Source organism: Colias croceus, chromosome 19 (genome assembly GCF_905220415.1).
Source record: "Colias croceus chromosome 19, ilColCroc2.1".
In the NCBI taxonomy this organism is placed as follows: Eukaryota; Metazoa; Arthropoda; class Insecta; order Lepidoptera; family Pieridae; genus Colias; species Colias croceus.
Window position 1 is genome coordinate 6,512,905 of NC_059555.1, and position 24,495 is coordinate 6,537,399.

General features: G+C 33.9%; 1 protein-coding gene across 2 annotated transcripts in view; it reads right to left on the reverse strand.

Moving 5' to 3' along the window:
* LOC123700227 (Fanconi anemia group J protein homolog) overlaps nucleotides 1-24,495 on the reverse strand; it is a 68,355-nt gene that overhangs the window by 917 nt on the left and 42,943 nt on the right. Inside the window, exons 4-18 of one of the 2 annotated variants that reach the window (XM_045647387.1) lie at nucleotides 12,720-12,806; nucleotides 11,679-11,826; nucleotides 10,121-10,310; nucleotides 8,802-9,026; nucleotides 7,681-7,800; nucleotides 7,350-7,438; nucleotides 6,792-6,919; nucleotides 6,227-6,340; nucleotides 5,778-5,890; nucleotides 4,939-5,127; nucleotides 4,243-4,427; nucleotides 3,745-3,838; nucleotides 2,062-2,175; nucleotides 1,592-1,716; nucleotides 583-709 (exon numbers count right to left, since the gene is read on the reverse strand). In XM_045647387.1, coding sequence (XP_045503343.1) covers nucleotides 583-709; nucleotides 1,592-1,716; nucleotides 2,062-2,175; nucleotides 3,745-3,838; nucleotides 4,243-4,427; nucleotides 4,939-5,127; nucleotides 5,778-5,890; nucleotides 6,227-6,340; nucleotides 6,792-6,919; nucleotides 7,350-7,438; nucleotides 7,681-7,800; nucleotides 8,802-9,026; nucleotides 10,121-10,310; nucleotides 11,679-11,826; nucleotides 12,720-12,806 — 2,048 coding nt within the window. Of the gene's footprint in view, nucleotides 1-582; nucleotides 710-1,591; nucleotides 1,717-2,061; nucleotides 2,176-3,744; nucleotides 3,839-4,242; nucleotides 4,428-4,938; nucleotides 5,128-5,777; nucleotides 5,891-6,226; nucleotides 6,341-6,791; nucleotides 6,920-7,349; nucleotides 7,439-7,680; nucleotides 7,801-8,801; nucleotides 9,027-10,120; nucleotides 10,371-11,678; nucleotides 11,827-12,719; nucleotides 12,807-24,495 lie in introns of both variants that reach the window. The other variant, XM_045647386.1, reaches the window with a different exon arrangement.

Genomic DNA, 24,495 nt, shown 5'->3' on the forward strand with positions numbered 1-24,495 from the left:
AACCAGAAGGGACATCTTCATACAACACGTTCGTAATGGCTCACGCACACAAGCAAGCGTGTTACGAGAATGATAAGCACAGAATATATTATAATAGTAGCTAAACGCTACAGAACGGACACTCTCCGCCTCCCGCCAAAATTAAACACTTACCTCACCCCGCACGATCAGCCTAAAAATGGTCCGCATTTGTCTGCAAGGACGATACGCAACGAAGATTGACAACATTAATCAAATTGACTTAAAGTAATTTTATTATTTTGTATTTTTGATTATCGTTTTTCGTAGAAAATGGTTAGATATTGTGCTGTTTACGGATGTATTTCATCAGAAAAACGCGAATTTTTTTTTACGCTAGTCACAAATGTGCCAACCATAAAGCGTTAACACACACATTTGCAGTCTCTACAGTGTGACTGTCAAAACGATAATTTTGTATGGAGTGTCCGGGGTGTGTCGTAAGGTTAAATTCATCAGTCAATTGTGATAATTTCGAACTTTTTGTATAGTTTCCCTACTGGTTGTATCTGTATACTGTGGTTCGGCGCCCTGAGTGTAACACACGTATACAAGTGCACGTACATAGCTGCGCACCCACTTGGACAGGTGGTCGGTGTGTCGCGGCAGGCGGAAGCGCGCGTCCGCCAGCAGCACCGCGCCCCAGTCGCGCTGGTGCCGCACGCAGCGCCCTACTGCTTGGTTTAGCGCCCTGGGATAACATTATCATCCAATTACTACAATTACAATTTTAAAATAAATAAAAACGAAAAAAAAAGAAATTTATTCATTTACAAACAATCACCAAAATTTAATAAACCATCATTATCTTATGCCGGAGCGCGCCCGAAACGCGAGCGTCGCCGTTTATCAAATACAAATTGAAAAACATATACATATGTACAGTCGCAGCAATGTACTACGCGACTAGTCCAACGCAACATGTATCAAAGGGTTCGTAATTTAATATCAAAAATTCCATCTTGTGCTATAAAACTCTGTCAAAGATTTCCAAAAAATAGAAACAAAAAGTATTTGGAATGTCATCAATTTTAAAGGTGAAATGTTTATAGTAGAGCCCAAGTAGAGCCATTTTAATAGGCAACATTTGACAGTTCAACAAAATTCAACAACGTAACCTAGTAACGACGACATAGAATAACATGATATTTCGTTTTGTTAGAACTGCACATTTGCTTAACTTTTTTCAATTACGATTACATATTTATAATAATAATGACCGATACAAGTAATTTTAAGATTTCATTTTACTGATAAACCATCCTAAACATAATAAACAATTTCTGAATTGAAGAACTGACGTCGCTACAATTTTGTGTCAATAAACCTTTTTTCTTTTTAAATACTAGAGACGTTACTCTAAAAATCGAAATCTGACATTTAGAATCGAATGCATTGATTACTTGTGAATAAAAATCATCATAAATTAATAAATTCGATTGACAAATGTTTCAAATCCGTATCGATTAATACACTTTAATCGATGTTTTTAAGCAGGTTACCTCTCTTCGAAGATAAAATTGATAGACGTCAAATGTTGCCTATTAAATTGGCTCGACTATAGATTTCTTACCTATACGCTTGTACTTGAAGCCACATGCTGCCTGACAGTAAGTTCCTGCTTTTTGAGTACTTATCATTATATTTGATCTTTTCTTTCACCGCTACGTCATGCATATTCGGGAATGGCACACCTATCTGTTGAAGAAAACTGTGAGTCTTAGTTTCAAAACATAAATAAAGTAAAATTTTTGCTCGGGAAATAATTCAAAATAGTCACATTATTATTAAAAACTAGCTGCCCAACAAGATTTTACATGTATTCTCTCCATAATTCATCTCTCCATCACCTTTCTTGTGCCTTAACAAAAACGTAAAAAAAATATATATTTTAATTATTCCGAACTGGTCGAGCCAGTCCAGTTCTTCGTGTTTGCGTACACATTTGGTGATTCATTTATTTATTAGATTATAGTTACTTTAGTAGATAGAGCCACATTAGACAAAGCAATGCAAAAATATATTATTATCACAAACACATACTATAATAACAGCTCTAGCCTGATGATCCTTGAAGTCCATCCCTTCAGACACTTTGCCGCGGTACACAGCGAACAATACCGCGCCTTTTTGTGTTGTAGTGCAGTGGTAGTAGTCCTGCAATTTATGTCAATATTATCCAATAAGAAAGATAAATTAGTATAATACTTTTAATTCTATGTACTTGAAATTTCACTTCCGATCCCTTTCATTATACTTTACCTTTTAATTTCTTCTTTTATTAAGTATATCCCTTTGAACAGTGAATTACTTTCTTGGTAAAATCCGCATTAACCCTAGAAAGATAATCATATAGCACCTACCGTAAAAGATAATCATACGTCTGTCAGACGTATGTTAGTTAATTAAGATTTTTAGTAAGGCTTTAGAATTTTTGTCAAACCTTATAGGTTTAAGTAAATGTTTATATTCTATTTAAGACAATAAAACGACAAATTATCAAAAATAAAGTTTAATCGACAAATTACAAACAAAAACCGTAAACTTCTTGACAAATTAACAAAAACTTAACTTATCTTCTATAGGAACATATAAAATCACTTTGAGTCTGTATATTTGCATATTTGGTACTTTTTCACTTAAATTAACGAATACAATACCTATTTCAATAATCAGCATTTTAATTTTCGGTTATTAAATACACTCATGGCACACTACGTTGTTATGTTCTCCACACACGGGTTTTTTGCACTCCACGCATGATAATTTCGACATCCTGCGGAGTTTAGATAGACAGTACGAACAATATTTCTTTCTTTTTCTTCTTGCTGAACCTGGCCACTGTTTGCATTAGCATTAGGCAGCAAAACCTCTATATTTTGCCACACAGTCCTTTTCAGAGTTGCCATCTCTAACCTTTTTTCCATCCAAGGTAAACTGAGATCTGTACTAAATTTTCTTACGGCTTAGAGGCTTTTCATTCTTTGATAGAATATTAGAACAATATATCACGTACGAATTTACAAAGGCTATGTTGAAAATGCCACAGCCATTGGCCATATGTTCGACTTTCTGGAGCATGACATTGATGAACACATTTGGTCAAATGTGTCGACACCTCACCTCCAAACTTGGTTGGCAGTAGAGTCTGAATAGTCTTCAGCAGAGACGTTGGGTATATCCACAGCTTCATCAACGAATTCGTCTTTAGTGTCACTCTGCACATCGTCTTCCAAGAAGAGAGAATCTTCGCATTCGCTTTCACATTCTGATGACGTTTCTTCTTCACTTTGATTTAAAAAGTTCTCATTTTGAGAACTATCCAACACCCTTCGGTTTGCCATTATAATATAATATTAATTAATACCTAAAAGTAATAACATATAAGTGTAAATAACAATAAACAATCAGTTCAAATAATTTACAAAAGTTGCATTAAAGATAATTATACGTCTCGCGGACGTACGGCGTAGGTGTATCTTTTTACTGAACGTACTTACCGTGTTTCCACCACCACTCAGTGCGAGCTTCGGCCACCGACGAAGTTGACTCGCTCAGCTAGCGCGCTGCGATTAATAATAAAAAAAATAGAACGAAATTTAATTTCGCGATACGTCTCGCGGACGTAGATTATCTTTCTAGGGTTAAAATAAATTTAAAATGTTTTGACTTAGAACGGAGATGTTCAATATTATATTGGTCGATAAGTTGTAAAGGGGCACTTACTTCCATGATTTCATTGTGATCACGAACATTCCGGCTTTCGCTGAACACATTTTTCAGTCTATTCAATTCATCCCAAACATCAGTTTCGCGCCAACTGCATAAGAAATTTAATATGTATTACATATTTGTCTAGTGTCTGTTTGTAGAAACGGTAAAAATAATTTTCGAATATTATTTGTTGGAAAAAGAATTTTCATTGTTCGGTTGCGTCGTGATATTCATTTGGAAGATTTGCTTTACCGTTCTAACTAGCAATTGTCATGCAATTCACAAGCGCGTTCTTAACTATTCACAAGCGCGTAATTAGCGATTCATAAACACGTTATTCACCAGCTTGTCATTACCGATTCACAAGTTTGTTATTACCGATTCACAAGCTTGTCATTACCGATTCACAAGTTTGTTATTACCGATTCACAAGCTTGTCATTACCGATTCACAAGCTTGTAATTACCGATTCACAAGTTTGTTATTACCGATTCACAAGCCTGTCATTACCGTTTGACGAGCACGTTCATGAGCCTGTATGAGGGCAGGAAGCACAGCACGCCGGCCGGTGTGACGCGGCACACGTGCAGCAGCGTCGCCCCCAGTGCATCCTGTGTGCCGGGCCTGTTGCTGGCGCGGCTCGTGCAGTCCAGATCTGAGCCGTCGGGGCACTCGTATAGCGTGCCTATCCACACCTAGGTTGAAAAGAAATGTTGTAAAAAATAGCTTCTGTTGTATTAAAACAATGATTTGAATATAGCAAGTCTCAGTAATAAAGTGAAAAGGCTAATAAAATAAAGTATAAAAGTACATAGATCAACTACGTAACATATAAGCTATATGTTAGAGCTATATAGATTGTCCCAAAAAGCTGAATACTGTTCTGAATTGGCCTATCAGCTTAGCAAACAAATAAAAAATCAAGCATCCACCGCAATATTTCACGTCACCATGAGTAAAAATCCTCATCATCGTCATCGTACTCGGCGATAGGTGAAAATTTGAAAAAAAAAAAGTCATAACTCCAAAAATACGAAAGATCGCATACATTTGATACAGCTGATTCGGATAGACCTCCAGGTCTTCTACCTCCCAGATTCCGTTCATCACTACTTTTTGGGACACTCTGTATAAAAACCCTACTTGCGTGCAAAGCCTAACCTATTTTAGGTTAGCATTTTGCTTCTAATAAGCTTTGTTTTTTACCCGTTCCCTCGGTATCACGTGGCTGGGGCTCACTTGCAGCGGGAAGTCGGCCCCCAGCTCGGAGTGCAGGCTCACGAGCGGTGTGAGCGTGCCCGACGCCAATATTATACACCGCGCCGGCTTCAGCGCCGCGAACACTACCGCCGGGTTCATGCATATTAGACGGAGCACTAGATCGTCGTCTGCGGTCTGGAAATGTTATAAGCATCATTGGAATTAAGCAAGAAAAGAGACAAATTGCTGGGGAATTATGTTACTTTCTGTGCTATTTTGAACGTAAATTTAACCCATTGAGCCCCGAGCGGCCCGATCGGACCACGACACAATAGATCTTCTATTGTATCTGTGATTCCGGGGCCTGAGCTATTGGAAAAATAGAAAGAACTGAAACACAATTTTTATTGGATAACAATTCAATATACTTAGTATCTTAAAATGTGGCATAGATATTTTCTTTGCTTCAATAATTTTTGACGACGTGAAACAAGATACATCGGTTAACTTTAAAAAGAGAAAAATAAATGCCAAAAAACGTCTGGATACTAGTAATTAAAAAAAAAAAATTGGTTGCCTGTAAAATCAGTATACGGGCGAAAGTTTTACGTGACAAAGACTTTTTATGTCTGTCTCTCTCGCTCTTAGGCGGGCTAACCATGCCCGAGTGGAAGGGACGCGTGCCTCTCACTCGCTCTCATTGTGAGCGCATAACGTGAGCGGAGCGTAACGCAGTTTCTTGAAGTGTCACCCGGCAAACCAATTTATAAGACGTTGTCACGTCAAAACATAAAACGATAACAAAAATAGATTTATCAAGGGATAAGTTATATAGCATATCCTACCTGATTTTGTTGCGAACTCCTCCAAGACACGTTGGAGCCCTCGTCCGCGGTGGACCGCACGAGCGCCGGGACAAAGTCATCCGCGAACTTGCCCATATCGCGAAATAGATAACCTACAATATGAAAAAAAAAATAGGATATATACAGATTAATTATTATCAACGCTAGTAGTGTTAGGTTCGCTCTTTACGATTTTTAATTTTTAAGTGAATTTAAAAAGGTGAATCTAGAATAGACTACATGCTTTTAAGGCACTTAATTTTCCCTCTTCTCTAATGAGCAGATTTATATTCGTCTTATTTATAGAAGGAATCGATCATTGCAAAACATGCAGTGACGTTAACGATGCACAAATTACGAAAATACATAACATTAAACATATTTGCCATTTTAACCAGAGTGATATTTAAATAACACGGATGCATTTAACCAGATTCTTCTGTATTTACCTAAAAAAGTGGCGATAGTTTCAATGAGAATGCCCGTAGCTTGAGTTGCGCCCAACATGGCGCGCGGGTCTTCGCGAAGTTTGCGGACGAACATTTCTGCGTGCAACTGAAATTCTGCAACAATAGTAAAAATATAAGAATAAAATAATAAATAAAATGTATTTTTTATTAATAATACAGTTCTTAAATATATTGAATTTCTCCACATTGAGAAACAGAGAAAAAGCTCCTAAAATATATAGTTCAAGTGATACGTCATTCTGCAATTTATTTTTAAATTACATTAGTAACTAAAAATGCCGACATTGGATCTTATTTTTTTTACATATATAAGAAATGTTTATATAATATAACATTAGAGAAAAGATTTGTTTGTTTCATCCTTCCAATAGTTTTCGTGCAAATATTTGCACATCAACTTAATTTTTAATAGTACCTACTACCTAGTCTAGTCTTAATTATCTATTACCAGAAAAGTTAAAAGGCGTACCCATTCTTCAAAGACGGTATTAGATTATTCCACACGTTCTAGAAAGTTCTATCAGAAACAAACAAATGTACAAACCGCCATACTGCTTCATGCCAATATTATGGTTATTCAAGGTCGCCATAAAGTTCTCCACCGCCCACACGTGGATAACCTCATTTCCGAACTCTGGCTGTTTATTGAGTAAGGGCGTTTGGTTCACGAACCTGCAAAATATATAAGACTAAATTTCTGCCCACGGCTTAGTCTACGTTTTTAAACAAAAAACCCGCATAGTTCCCGTTCCTGTAGTATTTCCGGTATAAAAAGTAACCTAGTTCTTATTATTGGTCTCCAGCTATCTACATACCAAATTTCATTGTAATCGGTTCAAGAGCATTTGCGTAAAAGAGTACAAACATTCATCCATCCATCCATCTAACTAACTTTCGCATTAATTTAGTTATAAAATGTATGTACTAACTTGTTACGTTTCCGAATTTTCTATCATATCATTTATAATTAACTGTACTTACAAAATTAATTTAATACACTTTTACAGCAATTTTTCGAAAGTAAACTGGTATGTCGATAACTCTAATTAAAAAGCGTTGAGATCAAAGAGTAAAAATATTTAGAGAATACTAAAACACTTACCACTGATCCCAATTTGAGAGAATCTTCGCCAAATACTCGATGGAGCCCATTGAGTCTTGATACTTGTATTCTGCCATTTTTTGCAGCTCCTAGAATAATCATACATAATATTATGAACCAATAATAAAAAAATGATTTCCATTAAGTACATTTACACTACATATATTTCAAAACTGTCCTGTTTCTCTTGGAAATAAATTGTACAGGAGGAATAATCATAGGATATTTTCAAATGTTATGAATCAAGTCGTAAATGTTATTATACATTTTTAAATTGATATCGATTTACATTTCAATATTGATATTCCTAAAGATTTTAATCATAAATTACCAAAATAGCAGCGGCAATCTGTGCCCGTTTCACGGTGAACGTAGCCGCGTCCCGACACACGTCTTCAATGTTGTGCGCTTCGTCGATTATTATTATATTGTCCGTTACGTTTATTTGCATCTGGAATTAAAAATAACAAAACAATGGAGAAAAATATATTTTTGTAAAATAGTGTAGAATTCGGACGGATTTTACGGATTTATTTTTTTCGATGGTTACAAAAAATAGTTACATAAATAGTATAATAACTTCAATACAATAATTGAATTAAATTTAAATGTAAAAAGCTATGATATATAAAAGAACTAGATACGTTACCCGCTCTCTATTTTGGCAAGAAAAAACTCAGGTAAGTGCCCGAGTTTCACTTAGTCACGCACCATTCAGCGTCGTGGCTGGACGTTCTTTTTGTATTTTAATCGGCAGTTGTTATTACGAAGTACATGAGTGAGACATGTATTATGTCTCGTGCGTGAGAGTGAAAGAGAGAACAACTGTATTGGTGATAATGCGTTAGTAAGTAGGTATGTATTAATTACGCTGTTTTTTAGTGCAATGATGTTGGCGTATGCCGCGTCTACTAGTATAATAGGTCATTGGTAAAAAGTTAGGTATTTAATCACGCCATATGCACTTTGTAATTTGATAGGTATTCACTATTTCTTTTTGGCGTTAAATTAATTTTATATCTCCCGAATGCTTTAATCTAAGTATGTTGCAGAAAGTGATATTATGTTAAAATCGATAATAATCACCACTTCAATTTATGTTTTTTCTATTGTTCAACTATTTCAAATTAAAAAAAAATGTGTGCGTGTACTTATGACCTTATTTTTCGAAAAAATAATTTGGTATATGCAACTTTACAGAAATACGTCGAATCACGCGTGATAGGGATAAGAAAAATATGGCGCGTAACGGAAAAATGTCACGCGTAACGAAAAAATGTTACACTAAATTTTTTCCAACCCCGATAAAAAAGTTTCACCTTCAAAAATCTCTCTTCCTTTAAAGCATTCAAGTAAAAGCCGTCCCTACTTACTAAGGTTCAGAATTTGAATTACATTTTTAGGTATCTTACCAAGGTTCAGAATTTGTATAAAATTGTTAGGTATACTCACACTTTCTCTAATACTAGGTTCAATCAAATAATTATACGGACAGAAGACAATATTGGCTGCATTCGCCAATTCTCTTGCTGCATAATACGGACAGGCTTTTAACTGTTCTCCCGCCATTACTATATCTTCCAAGTCGAAAACTGGGGCTAATGTCTTGTGATTTAGTGCTTTTCTGTTGTCGTAGTACTGGCAGTTGCTTGAGCCTGGACGAACGCCTTCGTAGGTCTGTAAAATTAAACTAGTTTTACAATGAGACTATGAAAGTTAGATAATTGAGGAGTTAAAAAAGATTGCCCAAGTGACTATGGTACTTGGTATCGCAATCAAACTTATTGTTTCAAGATGAAATATAGCTCAATTTAAAGCTTGATGTTAGTACTTTTAGAAACGATTAAAGTTTTTATATAAATAAGCCGCAGTTCGCGACAATAAAAATAAAACAATAGTTTTATTCAACACTTAAAAAAAATACTTTATCGAGTTTAAACTAACGATGAACGTTAAGTTTTACATTTATTACATAGGTAATATTTTAATTTACAAGACAAATGTGAAAAGTAAATCGTAATAAACATTACCTATTTCAAAAAAAAATTACGTCGAACATTGCGTCGAACACATTCATTCAAGATTCATTTCAAATAGAAACTATGACATAAGACGCAGGACGCTTGCAAGAGAGTATATGTATATGTGTCAAAACAAAAACTTTTACTTTTATTTCTATTTATTTGGTATAATTACGACTTAATAGTGATAAATATGATCATTATAAATACAAATAGGAATTAACAATATCACGAACACCTGACACAATTAGTATTTTACCGATTCCATACGTGGTCATACATGTTTCAAAACACAAACTTTTAATATTATTTCTATTTATTCGGTATAATTAAGACTTAATAGTGATACATATGATCATTATAAATACAAATAGGAATTAACAATATCACGAATACGTGGCACAACTCAAATTTTACCGATACCACCCGTGGTCATTCTCCTTTTCATAATTTCGGGTTGTGGAAAGTAGGTATAACATGAAAGATAAGTATGCATGCTTCATAAGAGTATCTTATTTTGATATTTTGAACAGTGTCAGAAGCAAGCAACAGGAATCTCATATTCGGGAATCGTAACATTTTATAACCCGCCATATAAAAGTGGCGAGTGGCCACCACCACACTTGTGCGATGTGTCTATACAAAACATAAAAATTTGTGTAAAGTGGCTGTCGCTGGCCATCAGTGGCTGTGGTCGGTGGTACGTTTGGGTGGACCCTAACTGTAATATTATATACACTGAATACGCACCTTAACACACCCCCTGCACATGTCATTCTTGCTCGCCCACTGTTTCCTATCGAACTCGCGTATACAGCTATACTCTCTACTGGACAGCACGCTCATGGTCGCTTGCTTCCAGTACACAGTTCTACTGAACTCCTTCACCACTTGCTGTATTTGCTTGTGTGTCCGCGCCCCGTAGTATATTGTGGGTGTGCTGCAATCAACGATCATGGATGTCCTTACACGCAGGTTGTCGACTAGCGAGTACAGTTTTCTGCAACCAACCCCCATGCCAGTCACCGATTCTACTAACTACCATTACTATGTGTTTATGTCTTTAGATTGCAAAGAGGGTCGAAATTTCAAACAACGGATAGGAAAAGTGAGCACAGCTATAGGAACTACAAATATGGAAAAAAGAAAGCTACATAAAAATGAGAATTTCGAAATAGACTTTGTTTAAAAGACGTCTGTGTCGGGACAAAAAAGGATAAGGGAGTGAATAAGGTACTATTAGTTGATGAGGGAAACAGCTATATTGTAAATCTGTAGAGTGCACGCGAGTCGTGGAGAAAAGCTTAGTTATATTGACAATAGTCAAGGTGGAATAGAAAGTCTTAATCTTGATATAAACAAAGATGATAATATCAAACTAATAAGAATTTTGTGAAAATATACAGAGATGATGATTAAAATTTCCAATAAGAGAATCGATATACTCGATTCTAAAAGTAACGTGTTTTTTATTTGGAATCATTTCATATAGTAAGCAAAATGTTTGTTCGGGAAAATCGTGAGGATTTCTACTTTCTATAATGTTATGTTAATTTTTATGAAGGTGCAATGTAATGCTTGTTATTTTTTAAATCAATATACATGCATCATGCCATAGCTATAAGTACCATTAAATAAAACAAAAACATTGAAATTACTAACTACACTACACAAAAAAAAAAACAAGCATGCAAACAACACAAGGCACATAAATTACAAGTTTAACACGTTCTTCATGCAAACAAAAGTTCAGTAGCAAAACATAAAACTACCCTATACCTTTTATACAATATGTAAATCACAGCCTGGGGACTGTTACAGTGAACATAACACATGCTTGTATTACAATAATATGATTTACATATTTCAAGTTGCTGTGGAAGTATTCAATTTTATAAAAGATTTGTTTTGTTAAAACAGAGAACATGCAATTACTTATACACATAATATGTATAAGTTAATGAAACAACTCTGCCTTTTTAGGAACTTTGATGAGGTTAAAAATTTGTTTGTGTGTTTAAAATTGCTCACATTTTAATTATGCTAAATAGTGATTTGTTACCAAAGACATTGAGAGCTGATTTTAAACCAAATTGGCTGCTCATTATAGGTACTTTTTCCTTTCTTTAAGTACACTTAAATCATAGTACGATGTTATTTCTTGAAAAAAAGACATTTGGTCATTCCAACGAACACTTCATACAAGCTTTTCTTTGTTAGATACTTTGTCAATTATTTATCTTTTTGTCGTTTTACAAAATACTTTTTTAATGACTTACAAGTATTTATTTAAACCTCGTTTATTTACCGTACATCCTGAGGTGTGGTAGGTTCAGAGACCGGTAGCTTCTTCTCCGGTGTGACCGGGGTCCCGGGATTCTGTTTATTACTCCCGGGACTACTGAGCCGCTGCCTCTTATGTATACTGACTAGTTCTGGGGAGTCTGTTGAAGTATCTGTAGATAGATGAATGGATGTAGACATGGCGAATTGAAAAAAAAAGATCGCGTACGCATATAATTGATGTAACATTATGATTCATTGGATTTGTAGATAAGTTAGTCCTACTGAAGCAATTGACAAACATATTATAAATCAAGAAATGTTCAACAGTGCAATATATAATTATATTATATTAAAATGATTCAACGTATAAATTTACTTTTGATGGTATAAAAATCTTTTTGCAAAATCACAATCCTGCACAAACAGACTTAACATGGATCAAAACATACTTTCACAAAAAAAGCGAATGACAAAAATAATTTACGAGCACAAATATTAAAATTATACCCAACAATCCATACACGTTGAAAAATTACGCGGTAAAGTTGATCACAAAGCAGTACTTTAACGAGCGTACGCATTAAAGCCATACAACTGCATGTACGGTCTACATATATAACAAAACGACATGTCAATGTTTAAGTCACAGCGAGTGCACTTAGCTTAGATTACGTTAGGCCTAGATACAGGAATGAAGAAAAAATAAATACTTGAAAAAAAAAGTGTATTTCGAAATGTCACGGTGGCTGCACTTGAATGGGGCGGGTGGCTCAATACTTTCATTAGGGGTAGCGAACGCCTGCGACGACGCAATCCCCGTAATGGCGTCATTGTCATTGCGCGACGCCATTTTGAATCAGTGCACTTATTTGTTTTTTTTTTCGTGTCTATTTTGGGTTTGATTAATTAAAGAATATTGGGCTTTAATTATTCGGTCATCTAACAGTGCTGTTAATTAATACTGATACAATTATTATCACCTTTTTATATGTTTTAGACTAAGGTTTTAGAATATCGAATAGGAATGTGTTTGTTTTATTTTCTATGTGTAATTAATTTGTACCTGGAGGACTGTTGCAAGGTTCCAGTCGTTTAAAGGTAGAAAGTTTTTCTTCACTTGTAGACGGTTTGCTATAAATGCTGAGATCATCTGAGAAATAAAATATTATGAATTAGTGTCATAAATATATTGTATATTATGTAAGCAGATAGTATTAATATATATGTAAGTACTTTTTGTGGCAATGGAATAATTTCGTCGCGCCTGCTACCCAATTTGTAGATATTGTATCAGAATGAAACATGACTTAACTAAATTTATAGGCATTACTAATGAAACAAGGCAAATACATTGCGATGTTTGAAATAAATGAGAGAATAAAATAATTTCATATCAGTTCTAATACGAAATCTACTGAATAGGTTAAAGTAAGAATCTAATAAGATCCCTAGAAGACTGCAAAGATAGTATCACTATTATTTCATAATGTTTTTGTTTACAATGTAGGTATCTCGTAAGTAAATATGTTACATCGATAAGATAGGCGAATTATAAAACTTTACTAGATTTTTTAATGAATGACATTATCTCTAGTTAAATAATTAAAGAGTATGTATACAAAAGCTAGACAACATCTACGAAATTAAATAAATGATGATCTAATATTTTTTATGTATGTTGGCATCAAAGCTGGTGGGTCACCTGATAGTAAGTAAGTACCTAAGCACCCACCACTGCCCATCAACATTTATAGATATAGTTCAGACCTCGGGAAATACATAACCGTCTACTAAAAATGTAATTGATACAGAAAGGATTGATAACGAGAAACAAAGAAAGGCTTGGGAAGCGTGAGAAATAGGATGTGGACTCTGCTACTAATTAATTTTATACAGAAATGATTAACGAGGAAATAAAGAAGGTACTAGGATGGGTGAGCAATAGCATTCGGGCCTCCACCTCTGCCAGCACTAATTGATTTCATTACTTTAAAACAACTTGAAGGTGCTGTGCATTTGATCTGCAATTGGACTGGAACTTTATTTGTACATATACCATCATATATTTTTGACGGATTTATCCCATATTATATCCAATTAAGATAAGACTAGGTGCATGCCATCACACGCCACTGGAGCGCGTGGCGCTATTTATTTAGGGAAAGCTTAATTTGTTATCAATATAGATACTACAAGATTATTTGTCGTAAATTGATAGCCGCGATACCGCGCTATACATAGATAAGAAACATTATCGAAATACCGTGCACATGTGACGCGTTCAATGTATTTTAATTTAATAAATTTCTGTAAAAAGAAACGGAACGCCGTCGGCAGGATAATGGACCAATTTTTAGACAAAGAATATGTGCTGGTGTCTACGGAAAATTTTGAGGATTATCTCATATTTTTAGGTGAGTTTCGTTTAAATATTTGTTTGTTTTGCATTATTTATACTTTTTAAGTTTGAAGCATTTACAAATTTTAACAATTCACGGGTAAGATATAGGTAAATACTATATAATAATATTCAGAAGGTGTTTTGATGAAATGACTATTATTAAAGAGTTATTTTTTGCATATAATTGAAAATTTACTTCTTCAATATTTTTTTTAATTTATTTATATAAATAGTGATATCAAACTTATAGAACAGTGTACCTATCCAAGTATCCATCAATATAAACAAATTTATTGTTATAATAATAATCGAGTCTCAGTTATTATTTTCACAATACAAAGCTATATAGCTTTAATCCATGCGGCAATCATGGCATTTTAATAAATGAGATGATTTTATCTTTTGTGTTCATATTAATTTACGAGAGCGTTTACAGTTTTTAGTGAAGTATAATATTATAATATCTTAAATAATTTTTAGAGCATTCAAATCATAATTAGTATCCTGAATTGGATAAATCAAACACTAAATATTTGTCAGTTGTCACAATTGATTCAAAATAGAACAATTATTTATTAAATTCGACTTCTTTTCGAAGCATACTACCGTATTATCGTAATTACATAGTTTTACCATCGGTTCACACAGCAATTTCTACAGAGAAGTGCCGACAAGAAACTCTGTAGTGACTGATTTTACATGTACATACCTACAACTTAACGTAATTAGAGCTAATAAATAATGATTAACCAAAATTCCAGGTATTGGTTACCTAGCTAGAAAAGCAGCGCTGGGCCTCAAGCCATCTCAAGTGCTGTCAAAAGACAGTGATGGTAATTACAAATTATATTTTAACTCACTACTGGTAAATACGACCACAACATTCGTGCCTGGTGAAGAATTTGATGAAGTTAAACCGGATGGTGTTAAGGTTTGTAATAAGTAGCTATGAGCCCATTAATACACCATAATAATGTTGAAAATCTTTTGTAGTAATGCCATTTTGATAATAATCTTTAAGTCTGAAATAAAAGGGTAAGTATATAGATATGCAATGATAGATAATGCGCCTACGAGGAAATATTCTCAATACAATTATGTGTCTATTCTATTTTACTTTAAGAATTATTTATAAATTCTAAAAGTAAGTCTTCTTCTGGTAGTGTATACATGTTAGCTTATTTTTCAAGTAGTACTATGAATTGCAAAAGTGTGTTATTCACGCCTCGTAAAATAATTTAGATAAAGTTCTATTTTCATAGTTTCTTGTGCCAAAATAATTTGTTGCTTGCCTGGATAAAACAATACAAGTCCTTTGTTATCATTTATCAGACCGATTGATAATGTTAATGAGAATAATCTTTTTTCTAAGTAATGTCAAACGTAAGATATTATTAGATAAGAGTTTAAAGATATATTTCTGGGTTAAATGAAATCCTTCGGTTATCGTTTTCCTTATAATATGTCTCCAAACCAAGAATTTTTGTATAAGTTTGGTTTAATAATAGGAGATAATTTGTGTCTCCATTTTACTGTCAGGATCCAGAATCTTGTAGAAAAGTATCTACCTATATGCACATTTTATTTATTATTTATTTATTTACAAAGGATAGCCAACAATTGTATACACTATATATGGCATAAAAGGAAAAATACAATTTAACGTATCAAGTGTAACAATTACTTACAGGCTAACACCACATGCCTTTGAAAACGGTTATGAGTTATGAGCATTAAAAAAACTGATAAATATACACAAGATAACGTTTCAATTATCAATAAAATATTTAATGCTAGGCACATCTCTGATTTAGCTAAACCTAAAAATACTAACACTAAAGGCGTAAAAAATATTTACATTTCTTTTGATTTCGTTTACAGGTGCGTGCCATAATAACGTTGGAAGGGAACAAACTCATACACATACAAAGAGAAGCGAATGGTAGAACTTCTAAACACATCCGGGAGTATTTCCCGAACAAAATGATAACGGTAAGTTATTTGTGATGTTAATTCATTGCTTGTATTGTTTTATAAATATACTAGGTTTCCGACCGCGGCTTCGCCCGCGCAGTCAAAGAAAAACCCGCATAGTTCCCGTTGCCGTGGGATTTCCGGGATTGCGTCATTTTCCCGGGATAAAAAGTAGCCTATGTCCTTTCTCTGGTATCAAAATATCTCCATACCAAATTTCATGAAAATTGGTTCAGTAGTTTAGGCGTGATTGAGTAACAGACAGACAGACAGAGTTACTTTCGCATTTATAATATTAGTATGGTTAAAAGGGCTCTTCTATTTTATTAAAAGTATCCAATATTTTATGGCACATTAAATACAAATTTAAATCGATCATTGATCATGTAATTTAAGGAAATAATTTTATATCTATATCAAAGACTTGTGTTAGAACAAAGTAGAGCAGATAACAATTTATATTTCAAAAGTAATAATAAAATTAATGAATGATAAACCAAAGTAAAAAATTGTGTTTCGCATACTCGAATGATGATTATTTTAGTACTTCTAACTTTAAGTACCTATCTACTAAATTGTAAAAAGTAAATTATAAAAAGGTTTATAATAAATTAAACTACAGTCATGGTAGGTGCTAACAAATTGTTATCATACTCGCGTTCTATCGTTATTGATGTTAAAGGTGCAATTTTTTGTGTTTGTTGAATTCATCTTTTTATTTCCTTACAGACAACAACAGCTGAAGGGTTTAAGAAAACGGCAGTGCGGTATTTTGAATTAGTAAGATCTGATAGAAATTAAAACGCCTCGTTTAATTAACTATTAATTAGGTAATTAAGTACGACATATTAAGGAGTAATATTTATTTATTTCATAGAGAAGATGTAACTGTAAACTGTATTATGTAGTTATAATTAGGTATAGTCCGTGATCTCTAGAAGACAAATTCATCATAGGTAGGTACCAAAGTCTTTACTTAAATAAGTATTAATTGAATATGTGTAGGAAAATGACTAGATTAATTAAATCATAAAGAGATAACATATTAGAAAAATACGCAACTGATAGTTTATAAATATGTATGTAGGTAACAATTGCGATTGTTTGTAGGATTATTTCATTCAGAGCAATATTTCTAGGACATATTTATTGAAATACCTATTGTTAAGATCTCAATAACTATAATTAAAAGTATAAATCTAAAATTGCTCCTAGATGTTATACAACAAATATACAAATGATAACCTTTGTCAAAGCAATTCGCAAATAAAGATAGCAAATCTATTCAGCGACAGATGACATCAAAGCCTATTAACCGCTATCAAGTGAACGTTAGAATAATCAAATTCCCAGCGTAATCCCCATATCGACTTTCACTCAAAATAGCTAACAACCCAGAACATTCTCTCCGGGCCACTTTCCAAAACACGATTCCCTATTCCATTAGACCCTCTCGAAGTTATCTCGCGTTATTTACATCGCCTGACCGTACCGTCTTATATAGTGGGGTGCGGACCCTTATGTGTGGGGTGGCGGTGGGTACATAAGTGAGCAACCGTGGGCCGTGTGTCGTTGTCGATAAGGGTGGTTTTGTAGTGCGGGCCCGCGGAGGCGGGGTGGTGTCGCGGTGTCGTTGCCGGGGCAACGGCGCCCGGACGCCGGATCGCGACGCCCGCAGTGTCGGCCGCCGCGCCCGCACCCCGCCGTCAAGTGACACGCGCTGCGAAAAAGCACAACCGCCCTACCTATACGGGAGCTATCGTTTCTGATGTTTGTGGACTATTTTAATATTGTTAAGATACTGCCTTCATATCTCTCAATGATACGACAAGTTTCCAATTGGAATTATTTTTCTTTTCATATCGTATTCTACGAATTACGATGTCAATTAAAATTTCGAATACTAAACTAATAACCGCATGAAAAATGCAGAACAATGAGAAATTACAAAATGTTAATTAGTGTATTACAAAAATTACATTAGACAATTTATATATTCATTCTATGTGTTAAGAATGACGAAACAATTATACATAGTATACAATTTCCAACAGAATCTACTTCTTGTATTATTACATACTAGCTACTCCGCGCGGTTTCACCCCCGTGGCTCCATTCCTGCTGCCCGTAGCGTGATGAAATATAGCCTATAACCTTCCACGATAAATGGGCTATCTAACACCGAAAGAATTTTTCAAATCGGACCAGTAGTTCCCGAGATTAGTGCGTTCAAACAAACAAACAAACTCTTCAGCTTTATAATATTAGTATAGACTAGCTTCCGCCTGCGACTCCGTCCGCGCGGAAAAATTAAGATTTACTTTTTTTCTACGTATTTTTCCGGGATAAAAAGTATCCTATTTTATGCCCAGGATAATAAGGTATAATTATACCAATTTTCATCGAAATCAAACCGTTAGTTTTCACTTGATGCCTGAACATACAGACAGACAGACAAAAATTTTTTTAATCACATATTTGGGTTTGGTATCGATCCAGTAACACCCCCTGGTATTTATTTTTTCAATATTTTCAATGTACAGAATTGACCCTTCTACAGATTTATTATATGTATAGATTATACTATGGTATGACATAATATACAATAATGTATGTTTTATTATATTTATTCCAAAGTAAATCCCATGGAAATTGCAAAAGATATTATACCTACTATCTACAATCTATACTATAATATAATATTATAAAGCCGAAGAGTTTGTTTGTTTGAACCCGCTAATCTCGCGAACTACTTACCACTGTAGTTCGCGGGATTAGCGATAGGTTAGCGATATAGCCCATTTATCGAGGAAGGCTATAGGCCAACAGGAGCGGAGCAATGCGGGTCAAACCGCGGGGAACAGCTAGTGTTATAATAAAACGTAGAACAATCTGTTGCACTCGTATGTTTCTAAATTCTAACTAATATCTATTGAGCCCAGTATATTGAGGCCACAACGAAAAAAAAAAGATCATTTAAAATATTTTGTATTACTTACGTATAATGAAACATTTATTATGTATTTGTATAAGTTATTTATATTCAGTGACATAGTACAATTACAAGATATTTCTCAAAAAAATGTCCAACTTTCACCACGCGTATGGTCCCAATAGCCACCCACCCTAAGTCAGGTCGACAAGGCCTGGAGGGTGGGCTAGCACCTTTTGTTTAGGACCCCTCCCTTCATTTACTCGCAGAACTCTCAATGTTGTTTGCAAAAGGTTTAGGTGCCTAAATGTGAAGGGAAATGTCACGTTTTCACTTTTTAAGCGCCCTTTGTTGGAAAATATTGCAAATACACCCCGTCTTATGTATGGAAGTGATTCTTGTTCAATCGGCATGCAATAATGACGGATTATAGACGTTATTGTTCTAATACTGCTTTTGGGAATGTCATTTGAAGTCAATGTTATTCATACATGTAGAGCAGTGTAGAGTCGTATAAAAATATTGCAAATACACCCCGTCTTATGTATGGAAGTGATATTTCTCGTTCAATCACGGATTATAGACGCTATTGTTCTAAAACTGCTTTTGGGAATGTTATTTGTAGTCAATGTTATTCATACATGTGCAGCAGTGTAGAGTCGTATGAAATATTGCAAATACACCCCGTCTTATGTATGGAAGTGATATTTCTTGTTCAATCACGGATTATAGAGGCTATTGTTCTAAAACTGCTTTTGGGAATGTTATTTGTAGTCAATGTTATTCATACATGTGCAGCAGTGTAGAGTCGTATGAAATATTGCACATACACCCCGTCTTATGTATGGAAGTGATATTTCTTGTTCAATCACGGATTATAGACGCTATTGTTCTAATACTGCTTTTGGGAATGTTTTAAACAATGTTATTTGTACATGTAGGGCTGTGTAGAGTCGCATAGAAATGACTTGATATGGTTAGCCTTTTTTATGTAAGGCTAATAATTTATCGAAGCTAGAAAGTTGATGTTATATATATGTATGAATGATTCTTTATAATAAAATCAAGCTGCTATTTTTTATAAAAGCATACATTGGGAGATTAATAGATATCTTTTTATCGATATTTTAATTTAGTTCATAGTGAATTTGAAAAAATATTTAAAGTTAAATCTTTAAATATTACCAAGGATTTACCATTTAGTAAATGGGCGACACCTAGCATACATAGGTGTAGGATTGTTCTTTATGAGTTATATGGTATGAAGCAATATAATAAAGATCCATCTTTTCTTAGTTATGTTAGAAATTACTCAAAAACTTTTAAAATTGTTTGTTTTACTGCGAAGCGTTTGTATATCAGGGATAAAATACGCGACTCGGATAATAAAGTTAAAACAGTTTGGTCTATTATTAATGGTGAAATGGGTAAAAGCAAATCAAGTAATACCATAAAACTTGTAAATAATGGCATGGTTATTGACAAAAATGCTGATGTTGCGCTTGCTTTTGAAGATTTCTTTAGTAGTGTCCCTGCTAGCATTACTAATAATTTAAATTCGTCTTCAATACTTGCAGAGACCTTTTTGAGGGACCATGTTGCGGGGTGCAGTACATTATTTGAATTGCGTCACGTAACTGCTAATGATATTGTTACAGCATTTAAGACACTTAATTTAAAAAATACTTGTGATCTTTGGGGAATGTCCGTAAATTTAGTTAATAATATAATAGAAAATATTGCAAACAATTTAGCTTTCATATTTAATAGGTGTTGTGACTATGGTACATTTCCTAATTTACTAAAGCTTAGTAAAGTTATACCTCTATTTAAAAAAGGTGATCAAGAAGACTGTAACAACTATAGACCTATCTCGATTTTACCAACATTAAGTAAAGTTTTCGAAAAGTTAATATTAAACCAATTGACTAGTCACTTTGCTTCTAATAATTTGCTGCACACCAAACAGTTTGGTTTCTCAAAGGGGCGCTCAACCACAGATGCTGGAGTTGCACTACTAACACATATATATAAGGCATGGGAAAACTCAAAAAATGCTTTGGGGATATTTTGTGACCTCTCCAAGGCATTTGACTGCGTTGAACATTGTACTTTATTGCGCAAACTTAATCACTATGGGATTAAAGGACAAGCTCAGAACCTCATAGCCTCATACCTTCATGATAGGATACAAACTGTAGTTGTTAATGGAGAACGTTCTAGCGGTGCGTCAATTAACATTGGTGTTCCACAAGGATCTATTTTAGGACCCTTCTTGTTCTTGGTATATATCAATGATCTACCTTATTATTTACAGGATAGGTGTGAAATAGTTCTGTTTGCAGATGATACCTCATTAATATTCAATGTGGATAGGCATGACCCAAATGTTGACGAAGTGAACAGTACTCTTTTACACATATCCGACTGGTTTACTGCTAATAATTTATTATTAAATGCCAAAAAAACAACTTGTGTTGAATTTTTACTACCTAACGTTAAAAAGTTGAGCAGAAATATTACCTTGAACGGGGAGGTATTACACCCTACAGAATCGACTGTATTTCTTGGGTTAACATTGGACGAGAAACTACAGTGGGGAGCCCATGTCAACACCGCTGCAGGTAAGCTCAGTTCAGCAGCATATGCAGTCCGAAAGGTAAGGCATCTCACCGATGAAGATACAGCTAGATTGGTATATTTCAGCTACTTTCATAGTATTATGTCCTATGGAATCCTACTATGGGGCAGGGCAGCAGATATAGAAACTATATTTATCTTACAGAAAAGAGCCATTCGCTCTATATATAATTTACGTGCTCGGGACTCACTAAGAGATCTCTTTAAGAATACTGGTATACTTACTCTACCATCACAGTATATATTTAATAATATTTTGCATGTACACAAAAACGCCGACTTACACACAAGAGTAGGAGATAGACACTGTTATGGCACAAGGAACAGAAATAGAATTGAAATGCCATTTTTCCGATTAGCTAAAGTTAAAAATTCATTTATGGGTCAAGGTATACGCTTTTACAATAGAATTCCTCATAATATTAGAGAGTTTAGTAGTTCTAAATTTAAAACTTATATAAAAAATGTACTAGTTCAGAGAGCGTACTACAGTATTCAGGAATATATGGACGATAAAAACCCATGGAGGGTTGTCGCGTAAAAACCACAGGACAGTTCTTTGTATATTATGATATATTATGTATTTAGATATAATTTACATATTATGTAATATCGACATGATTTTAAAAGAGCAACTATGGAGTTTCTTGCCGATTCTTCTCCATAGATCACTGCTTTCCGAATCGGTGGTAAATGTTAAAATAATTATGTAATGACGATTCGAAAGTGCTACTAAATAGTAGTCTAATTGAATAAATGAATGTTTGAGTTTGAGTTTGAGTTTATCTCCACTAATTTAAAATAATGTTATAATTGTTAATATATATGAGATTGAACGCGAAGAAAGCCATTATTTATAAATGTAATTATTTCATGTTCTTACTTTGTATTTTAATGTATTTATTAAATTATTTCTCTCATATCGATTTTTATTTTACCGCAATGTCCTTTAACCTTTTTTGATTCATTTTTTATTACATTATCTTACGTTTGTCTTCGAAACCTACTAGATGAAACCCACTAGATACGGAATATAAAAGTTTGTTTGCAAAAGCACATAAATCTATGAACCCGTAAGTTAAACTGGAGCGAGTAGTAAATAAATATTTATTTACGTTATTAAAGTCGGCTTCTGTGAAACTTGTGCCGTCTACGAAACTTATTTCCACTATTTTTAACCGACTTCAAAAAAAAGGAGGAGGTTATCAATTCGGCCGGTATATTTTTTTTTTTTTTTTTTTTTTATGTATGTACACCGATTACTCCGAGGTTTCTGAACCGATTTACGTGATTCTTTTTTTGTTCGATGCAGGATGGTGTCGAATTGGTCCCATAAAAATTTTATTCGGCTAGGCCCAGTAGTTTTTATTTTATGAGCATTTTTGTCTGTACTCGGATGACTTAATTGGAATGTAGCAAGTAACTTTGATTCACTTCCCGGTAACCGATTGAGCTGAAATTTTGTATAAGTGTGTAAATTGGATAGCGATGAAACATTATCATGACATAGAGCTGATTTGATGATGGAATCGGAAGGTGGCCATAGGAACTCAGTAATATATTGACTCAACTTTATCGAGTTTGGGCTCGTTTGATTCGTGTTGAAAATTACACTAAAAAGTATTAAATAAAATTAACTGCGTTAAAAACAACCGACTTCAAAAACGGAAAAGTAAAAAATAAAAAAGATTTGATATTATTAATTGCTACATATTATTTAGATGTGCTATTTATTAAATAGGTTTGAAGTCGGTGCCAAACACTAAGCACTTAGTATTAAGCCCGTGCACCGACATCAAACCTATTTAATAAATAGCACATCTAAATAATATGTAGCAATTAATAATATCAAATCTTTTTTATTTTTTACTTTTCCGTTTTTGAAGTCGGTTGTTTTTAACGCAGTTAATTTTATCGTTTGTTGCGTTCAATACTTTGTGCTGAAAGTAACAGTTTCTTTGAATATCGCTGTAGAATTTTTATGAATCTTTAAGCCGTTGTAGGTGCGTTATTTTATTTATTTTTATTATAACTGTTTCATTACTAAGTAATGAGGTATTATTATTTAAATGCTGTAATATGAATGAGTTTAAACTTAATAGAAATCTATAATATAAAAATGAATCGCAAAATGTGTTGGTAAGCGCAAAACTCGAGAACAACTGAACCGATTTCGTTAATTCTTTTTTTATTACATTTCTTGAAGTAGGTACGAGTGGTTCTTATGGAGAGACAACGTAAAAATGTACCACGGGCGAAGCCGGGGCGGACCGCTAGTAAATAATAATTTTATCAAAACCTAGTTTACCATTTGTACCTACCGTATTGAAAATTATACAAGTTCCAAATAACTTATATGGTCTATGCTATTTCATTCAAATTTCTGCAGCACTTTTTGCTTTATGGAGTAACAAACGTGCTATTAAAGAATATGCTCGGTCAGAGACTTTATAAGAGTTGACTTCGTCGTATAGTCTACACTCTACAGTCATGAATAAATAAACAATATGAAATACTTGACCATCCCAAACGGCATATTTTGTTACAAGAATGCCATTTCACTTTTTGTTGTGCCACGATAACTGCACGCTTATGTAATACAAATCAGAAGGATCTTACAAAAATGCTTATGATGAATGATAGAGTTAATTTTATAGTACCCAAGTTTATTTTTAATATAAAAATGAATCCCAAAATGTGTTGGTAAGCGCATAACTCGAGAACGGCTGAACCGATTTCGATAATTCTTTTTTTATTATATTCCTTGAAGTACGAGGATGGATCTTATGTAGAGAAAACGTGAATATGTACCACGGGCGAAGCCGGGGCGAACCGCTAGTTTTTAATAAAAATGTAAAAACTCATGAGTCTAATATTTTTATGGTTGGGATG